The 24,879-nt window shown below is 39.1% G+C and overlaps 1 protein-coding gene and 1 long non-coding RNA gene across 3 annotated transcripts in view; one reads left to right on the top strand and one right to left on the bottom strand.

Annotated features, from left to right (window-relative positions):
- Positions 1-23,508, bottom strand: part of tmem178bb (transmembrane protein 178Bb) — a 144,172-nt gene extending 120,664 nt beyond the window's left edge. The window contains exons 1-2 of one of the 2 annotated variants that reach the window (XM_067581919.1): positions 23,113-23,508; positions 22,132-22,831 (exon numbers count right to left, since the gene is read on the bottom strand). In XM_067581919.1, the coding sequence (XP_067438020.1) occupies positions 22,132-22,513 (382 nt within the window). In that variant the 5' untranslated portion in view covers positions 22,514-22,831; positions 23,113-23,508. Of the gene's footprint in view, positions 1-22,131; positions 22,836-23,112 lie in introns of both variants that reach the window. The other variant, XM_067581918.1, reaches the window with a different exon arrangement.
- Positions 1-24,879, top strand: part of LOC137175612 (uncharacterized) — a 417,849-nt gene that overhangs the window by 379,411 nt on the left and 13,559 nt on the right. The window lies entirely within an intron of this gene.

Below are 24,879 nucleotides of genomic sequence, written 5' to 3' on the forward strand. Positions count from 1 at the left end.
TAGACACAAGCAGAGCAGAGAAAGCACCACAGACATCTAGAATGAGCTTTTAAATGGCACTTAGTGTCAAAGAGGTAAATGGATACTTCTTTATAACTGCTGCTTCAGGAGTCAAGACAGTTCAATAAAAGAATAAAGACATTACTCTGACATTTTATCACAGACACAACGGGAACATGGGAAAGCGGAAGAGGGAGAAGAATTACAGAGAGATGCAAATCACAGCATATTCAAACAGGAACGAAGATTTAATGTGTGATGGAGAATTAAGAGGAAGGAACTGCAGAAAGCCAACTGAGAGCCACGGCAGACAACATGAACATGATTCCTAGGGATACGTTCATATATATATGTATGTATAATGCATACATATATATGGGTGTGTGCGCGCGTGTGTGTGTGTGTATGTGTGATTTAGATTTTTCTTTTAACTTTTTTTTTTTTTAGCTTGTCTCTTATATGTCTCGCAACTTTATGGAATTGCAATATCAAATCACTGGAGTTCTATTTAAAAATAAACCCTGTTCTTCATACATTGTACACTTGTTTGATTAAAAATTTCTGCTATATTTGCTATGAAATATGCATATCCACCTAAACAGATGATAAAGCTGTCATTACTAGAATGTCATATCCAGAGTTGGACTGGATTCTCTGCAGCTCAGGACCTTGTTGCTGTGAGGTGACAGTGAGTCAGTGAGCTGACATAACTCCCTCCATTACCACATTTTCTAAGAAATTTCAAGCTCATTGCTCCTTGAAATTACATTATCTCAAGCTTTAAAAAATGAAATCATCTCGATGTCATGTGCTAGTAAGCCAAAGGCACTTGGACATGAACTTCACATGAACTGAGTTAATGGCTGTGAGGATACGCTGCTTGGATGAGTATCAAAAATTTTTTCAAAAAAGTCTAGCTCTCTTGGACTTAAGGAGCCTGTCTACTCCATGAGAAGTGGTAGCAGGATGGTCGAACAGCTCCTGAAACCTCCTCTTACACCTTCCAAACATCAGGATTGAGTGATCTGTGTCTAATCATTTCTCTAACTTTGCAAAACAGACGACCCAGGTATTAGTCAGGTGTGTGGAGGAGAGCAAATAAGCAGGGTTTGAACTTCTTTACTTAACTATTTCTGTCACTTTTCATGTGAGCAAGTGCAACATGAATAATATGCACATTTTCAAACTTGCACCACTTCTTTTTGAAATCATAACTCAGTGAAGTCTGAACACACAGACATCATAAACATACTGCTGAACTGTGGAACAGATGTTTCCATAGATATCAGTATCTCCAATGTACATTACTGATAAACGTCCATAAATCCACTGACAACTCCATCCTCTTACAACTTCAGATCCTGCTTCATAAAGTTGTCTACATTCATGGTTACAATACAATCAGGAGCTTCATATAATAATAATATGATAATAATAATATAAGTTTTAACAACAGAGAGGTGTTTTCCAGTTTTTCTTAATGGCCTTCTCAATCTCATCATATACACCTCAAAGCAACTGGATTGGTTATTTATTATTTGCACCTTTGTTGCATGTACAGCCTCCATTTTATTATTATTTTTAAATATTAAAAAAAAAAATAATAATATAATAATAATAATATAATATAATAAATAATAATTATGTAATATGACCCAATGAGCTATTATGGCATGTGTTCAGTAGCTCCACTAAATATATGCATGACTTCCAGTTTTTAAGGAAACATTACGCAATTCAGTTTATATAGATTTCTTTGGAGATTGGGTTCAAATACAAAACATGCTTTATTATTTGATTAATTGAGGAACATGGTTAAAATATGCTATTTAGTATTTTTGTGACCAGCTAAAAGCATTAATATAAGACTACATTAGAATGCAGTAGAAATAAATACAAAGTAACTAAATACAAAGTATGAAGCAGTTCAGACAAACATTTTTCTGCAGATATTTTTGTGAAGAAAAAAACAAATACTAGGATTCAGACAGCTTAGTGTTGCCTACACATAGCAGAATGTGGGGTAAAGTAGACAGGAAGTATATTATGAGACAGCTCTACAAAAGAGATTATGCAGCAGCTCCTTCACTCATCAGCAAAGTTTCAAATTCATCACAGTATCTTACTCTTCTTCACCACTTTTATTAGTTGTTTTAAACTATGCCTACTCTGTTTAGGCTTTAGGAAACTGCCAGATTTCAGTGGTTTAAATAGATACACCATGTCTGTGTCTGTTCATGTATAATTGCCTGAATAAACAAAGAACTCTTTGGCAAATGAAGGCGGCAAAAGAGCAAAAGCAATTGCAGAATCAAATAATGGAGTGAGGAAGATAAGGAAACAAAGCAGCACGTTCTGAGCTGGGGACGCAGGCGCTCGCTATCTGCTGTGGAAGAGTTTTACTGTCAGTGCTCAGTGTGTGTGTGTGTGTGTGTGTGTGTGTGTGTGTGTGTGTGGGTGTGTGTCTGCATGGATTCCATTTCTGTGAGGAGATCCTGGTGAGGAGAAGCAGGTTTCTGAAGCTCGACACCTATCTTAGCCTGTCAGCAAACAGGCCTCAGCCAATTATTCAGAAAGAAATGGATGTCATTCAAATGTCAAAGCCATTCCAGTGGCCTGCTGAGCCTCAGCCACATGTCAGGGCTGCTAATTAAATGCATCTCAGAGGCTGCATGAATCAGGACCCACTGCATGCTTTAATGTGCCTGCCCTATGTGGGCACGCCACAGTGTGTTTATGTTTCTGCCTGTGTCACAGCAGGCTGTATGAGGCTGTTCTGACTATACATACACTGAATATCAATGTGCGTTCTATGTTGTTTATTTCTGCCATCCAGCCTCACCTCCTGTGTGGTGGGAGTGAGACCTGGGTTGAGTGTTTAAGGAATATGGAATAGATGCTATATAGATATCAGAAGGGGGGGTGGGGGGGGGGGCATTTTTTCATGATGCTTGAATAAACATGAATCAATTCCAAAAGGCAGTGGTGGAATGTAACTAAGTAGTATTTTATTTATTTATTGAGTATTTTCATTTGATACTACTTTACACTTCCACTTAAATGTTGTACCTTCTACTCCACTATATTTATCTGACAGATAAGATTATAAATTATACTGCATTATTAAAGATTAAACCAGCAAACTTTTCGGCTTGTGTCTCTTTGTCATGTTTCAGATGTCTTTGAGTTGTTTGCAGCTCCACCAAACAGACATTTCCCCTCACACGGTTTCAGATAAATAACAGTTTGAGGCCCGTAGAGGTTACAATCTCCAATATTTCACACAAATGCAAAGATTAAAGAAAAGCTCTGAAAAATGTATTCACATTTATGTAGCAGAATTATGCTTTTTCTTCTTTTCTACCCAATCTATCATCTCTACCCCTTAGATTTATCTCATGACCCTCATAAAGCAGCTCAAACTAGCTACCAGTAGCAGCTACAACAATAAATGCTGCTTATGCATTCACTCAGTACTAATAATGTACTTTGTTAAATGTATTTAATATTTCAGTCACAGTCCAATTTTCTGCAAGTACTTTACTTTAATACTTTAAGTATATTTAGCTTTTTACTATTTAACTTTTGCTTAAGTAGGATTTTAAATGCAGGACTTTTGTAATGGAGTATTTTTGTAATTTATACTTTTACTGAAATAAAAGGATCTGAGTACTTCTTCCACCACTGTCAATATGTCATATACTGTCATCAGAATCTTTACATATTACAAAAATGAGACTCTACCTGCAATTAAAGTGAAAACATTTAGAGTTTAACATACTTCCAACAGTATAACATGATATGCTTTTCAAATTCCCTGTCAGTGCAGATATATATGCATTGTCTGCTGTTTTTGATGGGATTTTGAATGTGGCACCTGAAGTCATCATCCTGCAGTCTGCTTCTGTAGTTACTGAAGTCAAATGAGATTCTCCACCTGCACTCACATCATCTCACCCTCTGTTCATCTCCCATCATTCTGCATGTTGTAATTATGAACTCCGCGCAAATTAGAAGGTAAAAGGAGATGAAAGAGGCGCGGCAGAAACAGAGGGCTTGATGATTATGTGAGGAGACGAACTGTTAAGTAGAATGAGATGAAACCCTTATGTAGGTTTAAACAGGGCCACAGAGGGCCGAGGTATTTCTGCACTTACTTCTGAATGATGAGAAACAGACACTAAATCCCCCATGTTTCTAATCACTGGCTCTATGATAACACTGACCATTATGTTAAATGATAGAGGGCTCATGCTAGCAAAATAACATTTAAAACCTGAAGCATCTTGAAAGCTAAAAAGCCACAAAAAAAACAAAACATTTTTCTATATTTTGTACATAAAGTTGACATTGATGAGGTTGGTGCTACAGGAAGACTCATGGAGAGTTCAAACTAAAAAAGCATGGATGTATAAAGAGAACTGGATACAGCGTCAGAGGTGGGGCCCCGTTCATTCCTATGAAAGTTGCTCAGTGGCACATGAAGCCAAAAAAGTCACTTCCCACTGTAAAGAAATTACCCGGAAGAAAACATACTGCACACGCTCTATAGGCAGCGTGCACCCATAGAGCATTCTCACTAGAGACTTCCACCAGCTGAGAATGCTAACTTCTGGTTTAGCCCTGCGGCTAACTTGAATGGGGATAAAACAATTAAACCATGCGGTTTTTCTAGACTTTCAAAATGTCATTGGACCAAATGGATCAAATTCTGATTGTGAAACCAGTCATTTCGTAGGGTTTGTAACGCTCAAAAAAATGTATCCGCTGATTTACAGACATCTCTTTCACAATGTAAGTCTATGGGAAAAAGCCCGGCACTGTACCCAGTTCTCTTTATACATCCATGCAGAAAAGCCTCTTGTGCTAATCAGCTAAACTAAAATGGTGAACATGGTACACTTCATGACTGCTAAATATCAGAATGTTAACATTGTCTTTGTGAGTATGTTAGCATGCTGACATTAGCGTTTAGCTCAAAGTACCACTGTGCCTAAGTATAGCCCCACAGAGGCAGACTATACAGATTCTGATACCCCATTTACTGTACACCTGGACAGGGATGTGCTGGTATCTAGTTTTCATGCCATGATTATTGTAGGTAAAATATCACAATAAACAGTATTATTGTGATAATCATTCTTTCCTAAAATCTTACTATCGGTGTTAAAATATGGTTAAATTACATCAAAAACTGTTTAAACACTGTAAAAAAAAGCAGGTTGTTCAAAATTTAAGACAGCTGACTGGAAATGATAAATGCAGCTCAGTGTATCTTATATGCACCCATTCCTATTTTGAAAGTACATTCATTTCTCCTGATGAAATTGAATGACTGATCTCTGGATAATGATAACCATAGTAATGATGGTAATGGAAATGGTTAGCAGTACTGATATAGAATGTATCACCGCTGTATATAGTTAAAATATATATAGTATATATATATACATCATATCTCTAAACCTGGCATTAACATGTGAGCTGTATCTAGGTATGTTATCTGGATAAAGAAAAATGTGTGTTAATGCAGGCGTATGCACTCAGAGCGCATTGTGTTCAGAGAGTGATCGGATCAGTTAAACCATATTTGGAGGTGGTCAGGCTCGCAATGTGATTGGATCTCAGTCAGGTGTAAATGCAATCTGTACAGCATGATCACATTCATAAGAAAAAAATTGTCCCAACTCCTGCTAGCTTCAGCAAGTCCGAAAGCTACAAGAAGCAGTGGTAACTAGTGAGTCATCCCTCACAAAAAGTGAATGACCTTTGTTTGTAGCATTGCTTCTCTTGATCTGACACATGTCATGTCTATTGACAAGTACACAAGCCCCGCCCTGATAATTTGCATATTGAGGTCTGATTACAATGCAGACATACTTGAGTTAACACGAACACATTTTAATACCAGGTGTACATGCAAAGACCCATAGGTCAGGTGTCATTATTTTATTATATATACCACAGCATTTGTAGCCTAAGCTTGTTTGGAATGCCTCTCCCTAGATAGGCTTTTAAAATTCATAAAACTCAACAGTAAAATACATATGAAACTGGACAAGACTCAACAATATGTACATTTAAGCACAAAGCACAAAGCTCAACAATACATATACATATATTACATTATATGTAGATACAGATGACATGTTAATACCAGCTGTAAATAGGGCCCTTTGTCTTGTTTTACCCCGAACCATTCTCTTTCCCTATCTGCAGGCTGCATTAAATTAACAATAGCAAGGCTCTTTGTTTTATTTTATTATTATCTGCTGACTACTTTTAATAAAATACATTTGTTGAATTATAGTGTTTGTGTTTTATTGCTGTTTAAATGTAGGCTATTATATGGCTATTTAAAACATATCCAGGAGTTGTTCGATATGACTGGAATTCTGGAATATTAACGGCCATATTGGCCATAAAAAAAAAAAACAGTCTAGCGTAAACTCTGGGCCTGATCATTTACAATACATCCAGATTCAGAGTTAGAGAAATCCAACACTGAAGTATAAATCCAGCAAGAACTTGTTGGGAAAATAACACATTTTAGTTCAGTGTCACTGACTTGTAAAATATCTTTGAGTCTGCATCATTTTATCCATAAAGCTACCAAAAGATGGCTTTCATTTTCATTTACAACATGATAACATATATTCAGTGAGATCAGCTCTATGACAGTCTCTTACTGACTTCTGTGTACATAAAGCATGATATACAACATACAAGGTACATACAAGCAGTAGATCAGATTGCAGAGATCACTACCAAATAAACTGATCCTCTAATAATTATAATAATTCTTCATTCAGATATTTTGTGTCTCGCATCCTCAGCGTCATCATCACCTTCCCTTCTCCTCTCTGACAAAACACTAAGCAAACACACCCAGACAGCAGTGAAGGGGCGGCAGGCTGCAAACAGAGAAGGTGTCGCCGTGGGAACGCGATCTCTCTTTCTATGACTGTCGTCATCCAGAGCAGGAAGCTTTGTTGTCTAACCTCCTGACATACAGAGAAACACTCATCCTGATCCCCCTTCGCTTCAGCTCAGCGCAGCCGCCGGCTCAATCTGCCTGAATAACATCTGTCAAACAGTCATTGCATGTTACCATGACAACACAAACCAGGGGATGAGCTGGGTGTTTCTTTATTGTTAGGAAGCAGATGATGATGCTTCTGCTCTCATTCACTCCCTCCCTTTTTAATCGGTGGTTACAAATTGGTGATCTCTGGCTTGAAACGAGTGTGAGATGATGTTATGGGCAAAGACAGAGCACACAGCCAAGATAACTACCGCCTTTCACTTAACACCAAGCCTGGATGCTCTGCTTGCACAATAATGGTCCCTTTATGGGACATAATTCTTATATTGTCCAGCAGTCCTGAGCAGTAAAAAGGCCTTTCTTGTGAGGGAGGCAGCTGTGGCCACAGAGCTCCCTTCATCTGCTCTGCTTCCTCACAGGCAGCCAGTCATTGGGCAGGCAGAATAAGGATCTGATTGATGTGGGCTCTTCCTACAGGCCCACAGCACTCTCTTGACTTGATAAGCTGTTGATTAAACGGTCCAGAGGAAGATGAGGCTGGAGAGGCGCCGCAGGAGAGAGAGCTGCCTTCTAAAGAATGGAAATGTCCACTGATGTGAAATCAAACATGATTTTCATCCCCAACGCTTCACAAAGTCTCTGCAGTGTTTCAGACCCGACTGTCTGTTCTCTGAGTGCACTTTGAACTGTGTGGGATTTCCCAATTTCTAGTACCGTGTGTGAGCTATACTATTTTTCTTTTATTAGTGTGTACACCAGCAGCATACTGCTTTAAAGGGTGGGTTAATCCAATACAGATTAAACATATTTTCTCAATTCCCTGTTGTTGTATCTATCCATGCAGATAGTTAGAGTTTTATTTAACCAGGTGTGAAGATTTCTGCCTCCACCTCAGTAACAGGAGGTAAATGGTGCTCACAATATTACCTCCCTTCAGCATGAAAGTTCACTGTTGACCTTGAGAACAGCAGAGTTTTTCAACTGCATCTTGGAGATTTCTCCAGTGAATGAAGGAGCAGGAGGGATAGAGCAGAACATCTAACCAGAGTCTTCAAGTCTCAAGGAGTCATCACTTACCCGAACCATTCAACCTCTTAACATCTTTGTTTCTACACTCTAAAGACAAACTGAGAGGAAAACTGGTGTTGTGTAACACTGCATCAGTGAAACAGCAAGGATCCTGGAAAAGAGACTGAATGAACATCACACCAAAACCACTCACAGCATCCACTGGGAAGGTCATCAACCAGGAGTCAGTGGACGACAGAGAAGACATGAAGATCTAACACAGAGACATAGGCTACCATGATGACACCTGAACCAACTTCATAATAACTGAGTTAGGATTTTATTTTGTCAAATGATCTCCAAAATCTCAGACCCCATCCTCCCTCTATTAACCTGTGATCTGTGAACTAAAATGGTGAGCTTCAAATTGTAATTACGCCTGGCTGCAGTGGGAGCAGACCACTTCCACGCCTGGTCTGGATGATGTGATTGCATTTGGATTTTAGTGTGTTCTGCAAGCTTTTACACCTGCATTAACCAACAAGTCTTCCAAATTAAATGACAAAATATGTGATTTGTAGCTGCCCTCCAGAGTGACACATGAGCATTTTCTAGCACCAGCATCAACATCATTTGTCTGTGCTTTCCAAAACTGTTACAAATCACTGTTAAAAATTAATGATGTTTTATGAAGTGACAAAGCTATGGTTCAGATCTGGTTAGGTTAGGGAAAGATCATGGTACTTTGTTAATGTTAGGTAACCACAGTTGTCATGGTTACAATAATAAACATATGGTTAAGGTTAAGGGAAAGTCATAGTCATGGTTTAAAAATAACAATGTTGAATGTCTGTAGGAAACAGGGAAATTAACAGTGGTCTGCCATGGGAAAGTCTGATTGTTTATTGTATTTTTGATCCAAATGTCCAACCTTTGACTTTGTCACTCCAAAATTACGTCACACCATTTGCTCCTTTGCTTTTGACATGCAGGCATCATGATTATATGGCCAATAGAGGACTTCGTTACTTAAAAGGAATTATATGTTGTGTTGGGGCACTTGCTGAAATGACTGATTCTGTTGTTTTTCTTTGGAGGACAGTCTCACATTAACATGTTGTTCCTGATCCAGATAAGATATCTTGATACAGATCACATGTTAATAATAGAGATGGAGATGGAGTCTCACAGACAGATCTCAAAACCTGGCTACAGAAAACCAAAACTATCTGCATTGCTGGATACCACTAGAGGGAAGCGCTGTGTGCAGGGTATCAAACAGCACCTCAGTAAACTGGAAATATATTCACAGATTCAAATTTCCCATATCAATAACTCATAAATTAAACGTTGTGAAAACACAACTCTTTTCCTACCATAGAAAAGTAGACAACAAGCTACAACCTAATTTTCACCAAGATGAGCCGTCCTCTGAGCTGGACTAATAACATTGGTCTCTATGTACAATATATTTCTTTGGTTATTTTATTGAAGACGATTGAATTTTCAGATAATTCTATAATATTTCTAATCTTTGGTTTATTTTATTATTATATTTATTTATATTATTATTATTTTATTATCATTATTAGGTTATTTTCCTGTTCTATAGTTAGTTCTATAGTGTAATATATACTGTTATTGTATAGATCTGTTTTTTTTTATTTGTAAAATTGACAATAAAATAAAAGATTACATTTCTCCTGATATTTCCTGGAAAGACTGTTTCAAATGAAAAGTTTCAATGACAGACTGAGATTATTGAGTTGCAGTAATTTGACGCAGAGCAGAACATTTTAGAGTCATTCATTTTGATGGAAATGTCATGTTGTGGTCATTTGTCTTAATAAATCTGTGATGTCTTGGATTTCATTTTGCTTTTGAGCAGTTTTAGTTGCTGAGGTGTGAAAGCAAAGCAGACTGTATTGGCAGGAATTCAAAACTAAATAAAATACTATTAAAACCATCTGCTGATTATTAGAACTGCCAAGGAAGCAATCTCCTATGGTAACACACACTGTATGCACATCAGTATATGAGTGCAGAGATTTTGCCTGATCAGTGACAGTGAAGGGGAGTTAAACAATGTTATATTACAGTACATAATGACTCTTTGTTATTTTTCTAATAATGTTCATCATCAGTTGTTTCTTTGTAACACCAGAGAAGATAAATACACACATCAGGTTCAGTAACATGCTGCATAACCTGCTTTTAGCCACTATTTGATTTTCCCACATGGGTCCATGAGCGCTGATGATGCAGAATTACATCACAGAAACTGTCCAATCAATGAGTTACCTTTATATGACTGAATGTTTACCCTGCTTGTGTCAGTGTGAACATGAAACAGACCAGAACTAAAAGGAAATCATTATTTTTAAAATGTTTCAAAATGTTTCAACTTGAGTAAAAAAAACTCAACTCAACTCACACTCCAAGACATGGTTAGAGTACCCGCTGCTTGCTAGCATACAGCTAATGTACAACTGGAATTTAGGCTGTTTGGGGCGAATAAACACAAAGAGTCCAGTGGTCAAATTTGCACAAATGACGCAAAGTGACAATTCAATTCACATTTTGTCTGAACACACCATTAGAGAGTTACAAATAATGCAGCTAAAATTGTAAAGTTTGTCCTGTGGGTAGTGCTAGAGGAAAAGTATTGAGGCTCATTAAAATCAAAAGGGTTCATCAGAGCAGGACTTGGCTATTTGACTATGTTTTTGTGTACAAAGGAACATTTTGACCAGATGCCCAATGCAAAGGCCATGGGGTTAACAACATCTGTGGGATTCATCCTCTAGAGAGCATCAATTAGCACTGGTAATCATACTTGCTGTTTCATTTTTACTTAATTTACCCATGACGATCTTTCTGTAACCCTAAACAAGAAGTTTTTGCACCAGAACCTGGCCCCCAACTTTAACCATGAACCATGTTTTTTTGTTTTTGTAACCATTTTGCAACATGGAACGTCATTCGTAAGGTATTCTGCCCTAACCAATGGGTAGCAAGTTGAAAATCCCTGCCATCAACATCTTTTTCATTGTGTTTTTGTGCTGCCTTGCTGCAGAAAGAATTTCCTCTTGTGTTGTTGTGGGACAATAAAGGCAGATTGCAGTATGTTCCATTCTAACACGCCTAGCATAAATGTTTTTAATTTTAATGTGACGCTTGATCCGCCTAAGTAAACAAAGAGCAGACAAACAGCAGCATCCTTGTCATGTATGTATGTGTCTCATATGCAGGCACATTAGTATCAGACAAGAAGTGCATCGAGTGCATCATTTATTATTTATGTGAGATAAATCATGTTCTTTGTACATGTGTATGGTGTGTACAGTATCTAAGTAGGTAATGGATGTTGTGTGTGTGTATCGGTGTGCACATGAATCAACTGTGGTGGCTATCCTCAGGCTGCACATGCTCAGTGTGGAGTTGTGTGTGTCCATGTTTCCATGGCTGGTCTGTGGGAGAAAGGGCTCCACTCAATAGCATGAGGTCATCAAACATTGATGCTGACTGTGTGGCTGTGGAGAAACAAACCACACCATGCTTCTTCCTCCTCATCATTCTCTCTGATTCTCTCCATCTACTCTGCCTGTGGTTATAGGAGTCAGACCGACTTCATGATGAGTAAGTTTGCCTACTAGAGCTGTTCTCTGGCCTTTTCAAAATCAGAACAGGGATCACAAGGTGCATGATTTGACTTTCTATCATAAAATAAGCATAATATAGCGTATGTACTTGCAAACATGCAACAAAATACTGATGATTTAGCTTCTCTTAGGGAAGAATTTGTAGATAAACTGCACATATTTAGTTTGTCATGAAAGTGGTGCCAGAGGAAAGTCCACTGACTCTCTGAAAAAGGGTTTATCCCAATGGAAGCATGGATGTGCTGAGTATATATCATGGCAATCTGCATAGTACAACATTCAGCCCAAAATAAATAAATGTTTTTAAATTGTTGCTCAGGTGGTAATTTGTTCTATCAACAGAAAGAATATTAACATGATGAAGGCTAATGGAAGGATTTTTTTCCCACTGAGTCTTCCTTCTTTTTTTGTTTTCAGTATCATATTCCATTACACGCCTGTGTTCTTAACATGGCAGCAGATTAAAAAAAATGTATGTGGAGAGTGAAAACTGACAAAGTCACTAAAGTACTTTACATGATGATAATTACTGGCCAACACATTTTAAAATCTTGCTGTCACTGTTTCAGATTAGAATCTGAATGTTTTTGCTGACTTTCTGGAAGTTTGGATGGTAACATGTAACTAATGAAGCTGCTAATGTTCATATAACATTTCAAAAACCCACCTCTACCCATGCATCCACCTGTAGGCTCTGTGTGTGTGGAAGTATTATCACTCCCTTCTCCCTGCCCTGTAGAGCTGGCTGTGAGAGCATCACCACACATTAACACTGTATATAATTTACAGTCATATAGTAATCCATTCCACATGAGTTGACTGACTGATACTGGAGCCCCAACTCTCAGTCTTGATTTGTTACTTTTTCTCTTTGCGTTATCAATATTAGTAACAAAAATAGAATTAAAATGACCCTTCCAACCAGGCCAAAGCAAGGTCTGTTAGCTTGTTCATAACTTGTATTAATGACAACACTACAGTTTCTATGACGACGTGATTGATGAATGTTCACACATACACTACAGGCATTAGATGGCTATACTGTACTCTGCCATACAAATGTCCAAAGAACATGATTTATCTAACATTAATAATAAATGATGCACTGAATGCACTTCTGCTCTCTTGACAAGACAGTGAACATACATATGACACACACACATACATCCTCCAACAACTGCACTCTCCAAGAGGGAAAAACATCCAGTGACAACAGAAATAAGGTCATTAGCTTGCAGGCATGCGTTTGCTAAGGCTATGAATTGCACAGCAGAAGTGGAAAAACTACAGACTGAACCAGAATCCTCCTCTGATCTCAAAACACCACTTGTGTATCAAAAAGACTCAACAACAACTAACAGACATAATAGAACATCAGAGTCATCCTGATCTGAGAAGCTGCCTGAAGCTTACAGTGACTTTCTTCTGATCAATTTCAGTACATCAGTCAATCAGAATGTCATCAGTTATTAAACAATGTATTTCACAGTGCCTACATCTTTAGATACCAAGACAAAAGGTGTTAGCGTGTTAGAATGGAAAAGACAAACTGCTTCTAAAGCATTATGATTTGAATTTTTTTTTTTTAAATCAAATCTACTGAGTGAATTTAATCTAAGTGGCACACAAAAAGTGAAAACTTTTATCAAACTGCATGTTGTTATAGCTAAGTGCACTTAGTATTACTCTGCTGAAAGAAACCTCATGCATTTCAAAATACTTAAGTAAAACTTAACTTTTTGTCATACATAGTTGGGTGGAAATCAAATGCTGTCTGGATTGTATTGTGTATGTCATTAGTCTGGGGGTGTAAGCAGCTAACAAGCAGTCAGTCAGTCTGCCGGGCTGTGCTGCAGACTGCAGGGACTCTAATGAGCAAGGAGTGCTGCCACATGCGCCTGAATAATTTAACTGTTTCCAGGAAGACGAGAGAACCCCCCTGTGTTTACTGGCCACAACAAACCATCTCACACGTAAATAACCTCACATTAATACTTGCGTCTTACACTGAATATGACTTGGATATGGCTGCAGATTCAACTGATAGAAAGTGACAAGGAAACAGCGTTTCAGTGGAGTCTTCCATGTGCACCACTATCTTTAAGACACATGCCACAGAATGTACATCACATTGTTGTGAATGCTTTTCAATGCTATGCTGTTGTGTTCATTTAAAGAGGAAGTAACCTGTTCTGGGGGGCTTCCTTTAATTCATCAAGCTATTGTTCAAAAGGAAATACAAATATAAGTTGGAAAAGTGATTTTTTTCTTTTAATTTCCAATTTTTGGGAAATTATCAGCACCTATAAATTCACTAGTACTACATTATCAAAAAAGAAAAAAAAATCCACCCAACAGTCTATATAGCAGCATCACTTCAGGAGGCTTTCAAGGGAGGTGTAAGGCAGGGATCATGTGACCTTAGAGGGAAGACAAGCTAGCAGTGGTGCATGCAAGCTTGTCTACTGGCTTTGATCACCTCTGTGAGTGATGCTAGCCTAGTTAGCAAAGCTACAGAAAATGAATCTACAGATGCCTCCAGCTGTCTCCATCACATGACCTGCACCTCTCATGTTGTAGTGATCCCTGGAGAGTATCACACCTTCATTGTCCTGGGATGCACCATATATGCTGACAAGTCTGCAAGCTCCACCTATCTAATTCACATATAGAATATGATACTGATATGTTCATTGTGATGGATTACCTGAGGTGTGTCTCAAGGGTGCGCAAGTTGATTTTCATACCACACACACAGTACATAGCAAGAACTTAATAAAAGCATCCATCAACACTGCTTTCACTTCTTGTAACCTCATGAAGACGATATGGCCAATCTGCCCACAGAGCAGCATTATCATTCATCTGGAGTCATGTTAGTGTCCACCTGATGAATGGAAGTCCAATATTCACTCCCCTTTTAGCTCTATAGCAACTCCTGAGAAAAATATTTTATATCTAGTTGTTCAATGTTCTACTGTATTCACCAGCTAGTTTCTCACTGTGTCTGTCTGCTGTTTGCTGCTGAGCAGAGAGTGTACAGTGAGTTTATCAGAGCTTATTCCCTGAAAACAGCAAACTGCTGGTGCTAGAAATGAGGTTGATGTAAGCACTGAGACTGAACCAAAACAGTACAGTTGCAGCAGTCAAACCAAAAAAATGAGTTGCAAGATGCTAAGAAGACTTGTAGAACTAAGGGGAAACTGCAGAGTTGGTGATAATTCTCTGTGGGTTTACTACTGTTAATAAAAATATATTGATTGGTGCAGCCTTAAAGATATATATTTGATAATGTGGAACACTATGGTATGCTTTGGGAAGTTGTCAGCACTAATGTAAAGAGTACATGATTGGAAAACACTACTATGGTCCTTAAAAGACCAGTGTGTAAGATTTAGTGGCATCTAGCAGTGAGATTGCAGATTTCAACCAACTGAATACCCCTCCCCTTACCCTGCCCTTCCAAGCATGTAGGAGAACCTACGGTGGCCGTGACACTCACCAAAAATGCAAAAGGCCCTCTCTACAGCCAGTGTTTGGTTTGTCTGTTCTGGGCTACCGTAGAAACATGGCAGAGCAACATGGTAGGCTCTGTGGAAGAGGACCTGCTCCCTATGTAGATATAAAGGGCTCATTCTAAGCTAACAAAAACACAACAATTTTTATTTTCAGGTGATTCTACACTTATTAAAACATACTTATAAATATTATATTCCATTTCTGCCAAGTCCATTCTGCTAGATGCCACCAAATTCCACATACTGGACCTTTAAATATCTACAGTGTAGATAAAAATATGAACAATTAGCTGGAAAGTCAAAAAAAGTCCCTTAATTAGTTACATGTTACCTTATTTCATCATCACTCTAATTAACCCTCGAAGGCAAATGATCTGCTACCTTCCTATAATAATCTCCCACCAGAAAGTCAAACTAGAAGTGAAAGCAGCCAGCCCCGCCCGCCCTCCACCTCTTACATGAGTCTATTAGATGAGCAGCTTTGCCAGCGGGCTCATTGGCAGGGAACCTATGAGGCACCTTTAGCCTCCTGTAGTGTCTAATTTAGCCCTCCCCACGATGCGGGGTCCCTGGGGAGCGAGGTAATGCAATCCAGGGCCTCTCTATGTGCTTGGACAGGGCTATGAATGTCTTGATCAAGACCTGAAAGGCCTTTTTCCCTCACAGAGCGACAACAGATGGTGCAAGATGAGGAGGCCTCACCCCCACCCCCACTCCTCTCTATGTAATCCTCTCCTCCCTGACATCCCTGTCTCCACAGCCATCCTTGGCTTCCTCCTCTTTTTTCCCCTCCTTTCTTCTCTTCGCTCTGTCCCAAAACCACTTTGTTGCCTGGTGTCTCTCTGTCGCCACTTTATCGTTCCCTTTCTCTCTCCAGGAGGTTTTCCTTGCGACAGACAGAATGAGAGAGACTGAGGAGGTCACATATCGTGCTCAGTCACGGCATCAGAAACCAAGCTAACATATGCCAACTGTTAGATAATCAACATGAGCTGTATGCTGAATGAACACCAAAAACTAGGTGGTGGATGGCAGTGACCTATTTAAAGAAGAGGATGACTAAAAACTATCTCATATGCGTCTTATAAACTGAGTCTATGCCCTGTACTATATATTTATTTTATGTATTATGATGATTCTTTGGACTGATCCTGACAGCAAATGAACTTCCACTATATTATATGCTCTCACATAGTATGTACTTAGATACTTAGACAAACAGTAAATATTATGAATCTCTTTATGTATTAATTGTACCACTTTCTAATAAGGCACCCTTTACAAAGAGTTTATAAACTGTAACATTTGATAAAAACTACTTTTGGGTTGCCAAGTTGTTGAAAATTCTCCTCTAAATTGATACTTGCATTGTATTTCTAATAAAGACTAGTTGAATATATGCTTATTTGTCTCTTTCTTTATAGGCTTTACTTTTAGACTGGTCTCTTTAAGTTGAGCTATTGACATACTGCACATTTTGGGGAGATACTCTAAGTAAACATTTTGTGTCTCTTAAAAATCTAAAAAGTAAAAATATATCAAATTTCTTGTACGAAGTCTAAGAGTTCAGTTAAAGTAGGGATGGGAACATCTCTATTTTTCACAATCTTGATCCCAATCCTAATGTCCTTAAATATCTGCCTATAAAAAGTCTGATGTTATATTTATCTTTATTATATGTGTGTATTTTTACATTACGTAATACAGCTGCATATACATAGGCTACAATAAACCTGACATCGAATATTTATTAAAATGGGAAAGCAATTTAAATATGTTTGACGGCAGAATCATTATATATCCTGCTCCACAGGTTTCCTTTAAGTTTCTGCGTTATTTTGTATTGTACACTATAGTACCATTTATAATATGTGTGGAGCAAAGTGTCAGTGTGGCAGGAGGCTCAGAAAGCTCTTCATCATCTCAGAGTGAACAAAACACTGGAGTTGAGTTGAAATTTTCATCCAACAGCAGATCTTAACCTGCAAAATATCACTAAAAAGTGTGGTAGGCTGCTGCTGCTGCTGCTGCTGCTGCTGCTGCTGGACAGACTTAAATGTACTTTTTCTCTTTTACTGATGATGTCATTGATTCTACACTGTTACCACATAGTGTATGTGTTGTGTACCCTGAGGTATAAGGCTGCTGCTATTTTATATTTTTCTTAATGTCAGCAGATGAAAAGCATGAAAGACCAAATCCAACAATGTGTTAGTCCATCTCTCAGTACTTTATGACTCCCCTACCCTGTCTGTGACGCTAACCCCCAAGCCCATGGGTTCCTTTTTGAAAAGGCTCAGTAATTTCCAGAAAATCTTACTCAAACAGGAGGAAATAGTGCATTTGTTGGGGGCTATTTTCAGCAGCTGATGAATCCACATTCAGTGTTGTACTCGTATTGCTGGCAGCAGGATGATGTGTGTGGGATTTTGTCTAAATAAACTACAATGTGTGTGTTAATGGTGATGAAGTTTGTTTTTAATAGATTTTGGACACCAACAGAGCTCTATGGCACAGATGAATAACTAGCAAACTCCTGAAAATGGAGGGTTTAGTGTTTTGTGTTGACCCGTTAATGCTGCTTCTCTCCCTCACTCCTGCTTCCATAAATCTACATAATGATGCAGCTTGCGGTTACGGAAGATGTCTCAGAGACGAGGAGATGAATGGATGTTGCTGATCTGGCCAAACATTAACAGCTGAAGCATCACATGCCAGGGAGATGGATGCACATGGAGAGATTAGAGTTTCTGAATTATTAAATATTAAGTTAAAAATGAAAGTGAATCAGAATTGATCTGTGTTCAGAGATATAATAAGTGCCTCTGGATTATGATTCATTCCTGATATATAACAACAATTACAGTATTTATTTATATAAAAACAGGGCAATTTTATTCAAACGGACAGGAAATGACTCATTGGGGTCTGTTGGCGCTTCTGTTTGAGATTTTTGATATGCAGCTAATAATTGCATGAATGTATCCTGTCATTTCACAAGCTTCATGTGTTATAAGTACACAGGAGAATATGGAATCATTATGTGAAAGCAGCATGTGGCCTCAGCTTGCGGATGTCAATAATGAAATCATTCAGTATGTATGCTTGTGATTTGACTTCTGGGATTAAAATGGAATAAAAGTGAAACAGCATGTGGAGGGAAGGCTTTGGTGTGCTTTGTTCTGACCCCTAACCTTTCAAAATCTCTGAAAAAAATTAGAATTATATTCTTCCTACAATTCGGTGTTCAGAAGACAGGGCACAGACTGCGGCTTAACTTGATTTGTCAGGAAAAGCTACTGTAAATTTAAAGCAGTAATGCTCTATTAAATGCATTGTTCAAACCAGTCTTCAACAATAACCATAATGTGTGACTAGACAGTATTTAGGAATACTGAGGTCTTCAGTCCAAAAGTCCCCCAATGAGACTACACCTCCTCAAATGTTAAATTACTCAGATTTTTCATTAAGTAACAATAGCAGTAATAGAAGTAGTATAAATGGCAGTAGCAGTAGACATAGCAGTAGCAGTAGCAGTAGATATTGCAGTAAAAGTAGTAGCAGTAGAAGCAGCAGTAGCATTAGCCTAGTTATGCAGCAGTTGAGTTATAGTAGCAATAGTACTAGAGGTAACAGTAGTAACAGCAGTAGTAGAAGTAATAGTGGTAACAGATGAAATAGCAGTAACACTAGCACTGGTAGCGGCAGTAGCAGTAAGGCAGCCAAAGTAGTGGCAGAAACAGCAACTGTGTCAGTAGAATTAGTAGCAAGAGTAGTAGAAGCAATAGTAAGAGGTTAGTAGCAGCAGCAGTAGCACTAGTGGTTGTTTTAGTAGCAGACAAAGTGGCAATAGCAGTAGTGGTAGCAGCAGCAATAGTTGTAGTAGCAGTAGAGTTAGTAGTAGCAACAGAGGTAACAGTAGCAGCAGTAGCAGTTGAAGTGGCAGTAGTACAGACAGCAGTATTAGAAGTAGGAGTAGGCAGCAGAAGTTGTGGCAGAAACAGCAGCTGTAGTAGTAATAGTACAAACAATAGTAGTAGCAAAAGCAGTAATGGTAGCAATCTCAGTAGCTGTAGCAGTAGAAGTAAAGGTACAAAACAGTAGCAGCAGTAATAGCAGTAGAAGTACAGGTAATAGCAGTAGAAGTAGTAGCAGAAGTACAGGTAACAGCAGTAGTAATAGCAGTAGTAGTAGCAGTAGCAACAGCAGTAGAAGGACAGGTAGCAGTTTTAGGCTATTAGTGGCAGTAGTAATAGCAGTAGCAGTAGTAGTAGTAGCAGTAGAAGTACAGGTAATGACAGTAGCAGTAGTAGCAGTAGATGTACAGGTAATAGCAGTAGCAGTACTAGTAGCAGTAGCAGTAGTAGCAGTAGAAGTACAGGTAATAGCAGAAGCAGTAGCAGCAGAAGAAGTACAGGTAACAGCAGTAGTAGTAGCAGTAGCAACAGTAGCCTAGCAGTAACAATAGCAGTAGTAGGCTATTAATGGCAGTAATAATGGCAGTAGCAGTAGTACTGGCAGTAGTAATAGTAGTAGTAGTAGAAGTACAGGTAATAGCAGTAGTACTAATTGGTGCTAGGTGTTATGATTGGCAGTTATATCAGTGTATCATGATCCTGCAGCTGAATGTGAGCTAGGTTCTGTTAATGGATCACAGTGATCACTACATGTGGAGTAAACACAGATAAATAGTGTTCATGGCTCTGTCCTTATTGACCCATCAATGTGAAGTTATTGTCAGATGCATCATGATGACAAACCACGCTGTATTTTTCCATGCTGATGGAGCTGAGAGCTGGAATAGATCAAACCCTCTATGGAGGCATTCATCTGATCACTGAGCACACTGACTGTGGGCTGCCCATTACTGCAGATGGTGGGCCATCAAGGCCATTGAGGCGTCCTCAAAGGAAGGCACAGCTGCAGCACACACATGCATTCAGAGTGCACACACACTCTCCTCTTTCAGCTTGGGCTGAGTCCATCAGAAACCTCAGCCTCCCTGTCTTTTTAATACAAAACCTGCCTCTGTAGCATCAGCAACTTCAACCACATAAATGGAAACTTATGTATTTGAGTTTTACTGATGCAGACTTTATGATTTGTTTTGGCTGTGGTCGTAAACATCTCATCATCCTTGGAAACATGAATCACTGTTGGGTTGGAATGGGTTTAAACGGCATGAATTTACAGGAGTCTGAGCAACAAATTAAACTGCCATGTTTCATAATGTGATTGATGTATGACCCTCACATCAGGACTCAGCTTAACAAATTCTCATCATGATTCATATTGAACAACACTTACGCTAACTCCATCTCATACCTACTTCAAGCATTGTATTACTGCTTATTTTTTGAATAACTGTTTAATCACTGATTCCTAACCTGGGGGTCATTGCCCCACATGTCACAAGATAATTAAAGGTGTCAGAAAGAGAAATTAGTTTCTGTTTATAAGACCTTTCTCAAATTATTGCTTTTTTCTTTTAAAATGTTGGATACTTTCATCTCTTCAGTCTTCAAAGCAATCATCTTTAGTGTAGCTGCCAATAACTCACATACCATGTCCTGTGATGAGGGGTCACAGTATGTATTGTCTCTTAGTAAGGACCAATCCAAAAGGTAAGGAATCACTGGATGAAAGGTTTATTCAAAAAAAAATGTAAAAGAAGAAAAATAAGTTGTTTGTTATCAAATTGCTGATTTTGTTTGACCAACAACCAAAAACCCCAAAGATATTCATTGTAGAATTATATCAAACACCAAAAGGCAACAAATATTCACATTGTGAACCTGTAACCAGCGTTTGGTATTACATGCTTGACAAATGACTAGACAAAACACCCTGAAACCACTTATGCGCAAGGCTGGATTAGCAACTTGGCAAAATGGTCAACTGGCCCACGGCCTCAAACGCCCCAGCTTTACTGTTTTTGGGTTTGGGTGCTGTAATTAATGGTAACTTTGTTAAAATAAATGCTCTATCATCAGCTGACAAGGTTAGGGACAACTGCTTTATTTCCTTATGCTGAGGTCTTGTCTTGAAGATATACCAAATATCTATGTAAAAAACTAGTTTTAAGAATGTGATACTGTGATTAATGGTGCATATACCCAAATTAATTTGTGTTTTATCAATTTACAACACAGCAAATATGCACCTTGATATATATCATAGATACCATACTATGCAATGTTCCAGAATTGGAATACTGTACATGCACAGAGTGAAGAATGTGGCCCACCAGCTAATGTGTGCCCTGGCCCCGCAAGCAGGTTAATGTAGCAGTGCCCTCCCTCCAGGCTATAAAAGATCTCACTGGATACCTTAAAACTGAATAAATTCCACCTCTCTGAAAAAAACAAGCCTATTTGTAGTATGCACCTTATGAACTCTTGATGTAAGATAGTAGGCCATAGAGCTCTGAGTGCCCCCCTCCACCTCTTCCTGCTTCATGGTGAGTGGTTGAGCTGGCAAGCCCATACACCCTTAAATGATTATGTCATTATTTGCAGTTGCAGGGGTCAGGAGATCACCATTTAAAGTACAATCAAGACCTGAGAACAAGGAGAACAGACACGCACTGCTGCTCAGCGTCACAATTAACATGCACATCTCTTCTGCAAAATAGCATGACAACAAGCAGTCTGCAGCCACAGGCCGTCCATACCCATTCACACACACACAGACGCTGTGCATGCCTTTGGACAAACATGCTTCCAGAATAGCAAGAAAACATCTCGATGCCCTTGTTCGCCCTTTGGTCAAATGAACAATCACCACAGAGCAGGCTAATTGATTTTTCTATGAGAAATGTCACAGCACATCCCTGCCGTGTTGGTGTCACATTGCTGTTCCTTCAAACAGCTCTTTGGGTTGTTTATTTCATCCTTACCTTTCCGGATGAGATCTTCGATTTCTTGATCGAAGCCCAGCCGATGGCATTTCCTCCAGAGCCCCATGTTGGTTGAGTTATACTGCCTGCTGCACTCGTCCGCGGCGCTCATGGCGAACAGCTGCCGCCGGTTCCGGGCCAGGAGCAGCTTCTCCTCCCAGCGGGGCAGGCTGCTCCGGCTGGCCCGCAGCGGCAGACTGTTGTTGGGGATGTAGATGAAGCCCGGGTCCTTGCGGCGGCTGGAAAAGCTTCGGCACCGCTCCCGGTACCTCCTGGCGTCAGTCTCGTACCAGTGGTCGGAGCACATCGCCACGGCCAGCATGCCCAGGGCGCAGAGAGAAAGAGAGAGACCGGCGTAGAGCAGTAACTTCCCGGCAGCCATGCTCGCTTCTGTCACAGCCGCATCAGCACCTCGACAGACGGACAGCTCCTCTGCGGCTTCCCCGCGAGTTCAGCTCACATCACCTCTGGAGAGCAGCGTCGGGACCATTAGCCTATCGAGGTGGCGATTAGGTTAAGGTGCAAAGTGAAGCCAAACCTTTCAAGTGGCACAGCTCACCACCAAATAAAAGTGTTAATCCCTATATTCCGGTGTTTTCGGCTACCAAGTGCCCACGTCTTCCCTGCGTGTGCGGCGCTGCAGCAGCTCGGCGGAGACAGAGGACGCTTATCTCATCTCAGCCCCGGATCCAGCATCCATCTGTCTGAGCAGGGCGACACCAACATGCACAAAACACATCAGCACAACATTCAGGTCTATAGCCAAAGGCTGTATTTTACACATAGCTAACACCATGAACACTGACTGCATAACCCACCCACTAAAATGAACGATGGACAAAGAAGCGGGCAGTGAAAGCTGTAGAAACAACTAGAGAGAATCGTGCGCCTGTATTTAACAGAACCCCATTTACATACACAATCAGAGTCATTATACGACTCAGACGATGTGTCCAGCTTCATATAAGAGTGTGAATGTACCTGATGTATCCAAACAGAGCTCAGACCGCAGTCCATCAGCAGCAGCAGAGTGTGGAGGGATCAGCCAGCAGAGTCAGCATCCCCAGCACGTCTGATGGGATGACGGCAGCTGCTACAGAGCAGGCCTGTCCACCGACCAATCAACACCAGTCTGTCTGGAGGAGCACAGTGTTAGCTTACAGGCTACATGATATTTGATTGAACAATCAAAACTATGTTACTACTGCTACTACTAACCTATATTTATAACCTACTGCTTATGTTTTATTGCATGCACTAAAATCCTGTACATCCTCAATAGTGAGTTACAGTCCTGCAATTGGAATATTACTTAAAATTGCAAGTATTATTGCTAAAATAAACTATACTCCAGCAGGACTGAGGCTGGATTACTAATTTGGCCAACTTTCCCCAGCCGCAGACCCTCGAGGGTCTGAAGGCTCCAGGTTCACCATGTGGCAGGTAGTTTGTGATGATATAATGAATTGAAAATTGATAATACTGCATAAACCACTAAAAGACATTATAGACTGAAATGATGAGGGCCTTAAGCCAAAACCTGCATCACTGCCTCATTTTAAGGCCTTATCTTATAGAAGGGTCCTGAGTTATACAGTCAGCCTACTGTATTTTACTATTCAAAGTTGTTATAATAATAGCATTAATAAACATAATTCATTAAGCACTTCCAAACAGAGTTACAAAGTGAGGTTAAAACTAGATAAAACAATTCAACACAATAAAAAAGCTCAAATCCAGTCACTAAAAGTGTATAAAACACCAATCAATCAAATAATATAATTAAAGATTCCCTCCAGATATGTATTAAGACAAATGAAATCGGTCTGCTTGGAACAATAATGTGTGTCTGATGTTTTTTTCCACACAAAAATGTATAATTACTGCTTTAAAATCCTTATAATGGCATCTACTCCTTCTCCCTCATTAAAAATTCCAGAATCTATAAATATGCAAATATATTTCATTTCACAGGGTTAACTGCTGGACACAGTGTCTCTCAGTGTATGTGCACTGGAGGTTTCAAGTTTCCACATTGAATATTGGACCACAATTGGCTGCAAACTAGATGTGATGTCACAAATCATGCTAATAGGCCTGTCCCTTAAAATCAGATTTTTATTGAATACAGAAACTTTCCACTTTCAGCAGATTAATGTAAAAACAAAATCTGCACATACAACATTCTGCACAGTGAAGCTCAAACATTCACATTAAGATAAGTAGTATTAGTATAAGTAGTAAGATAAAAAGGGAGAAATAATCAGATACAACATTTTGGAGCTAAAGTAAAACAAACAATGATGTTAGTAAAAGGCCTTTTATAGTTTTAAAATGTCACTGATTGTGCAAGCCTCAGATTTACCACCCAAGTAAGGCCTAAGGCCTACCTTCAAAAGGTTACTCCTACCTTTCTTATTTTAATTCTATATTCAACTATTAGCTATATTATATTACATGACTTTAAATACTTTTTTGGATGGAACAGATTTATGATAAATGTTCATATATAATGGATGTTATTAAAGTTTCTAGTTTGGGCAGGTGTGTCTCTGTGTTTTTCCTGTGACATATACAGACATTTGTATATCTGAGCTGGTTGTTTTGCATGTTGTAGTCAGTTATCGTTGACCTCAGCAGAGTCTTTACATGATAATCTGAGGTATCATCTGTTGTCTGTCTGTTGCTGACAAACACACCTTTACCTCCTGCTTCCTCAACACAACTGGCTGCTGTCAGACTGATCTA

Source organism: Thunnus thynnus, chromosome 23 (genome assembly GCF_963924715.1).
Source record: "Thunnus thynnus chromosome 23, fThuThy2.1, whole genome shotgun sequence".
Classification (NCBI taxonomy): domain Eukaryota; kingdom Metazoa; phylum Chordata; class Actinopteri; order Scombriformes; family Scombridae; genus Thunnus; species Thunnus thynnus.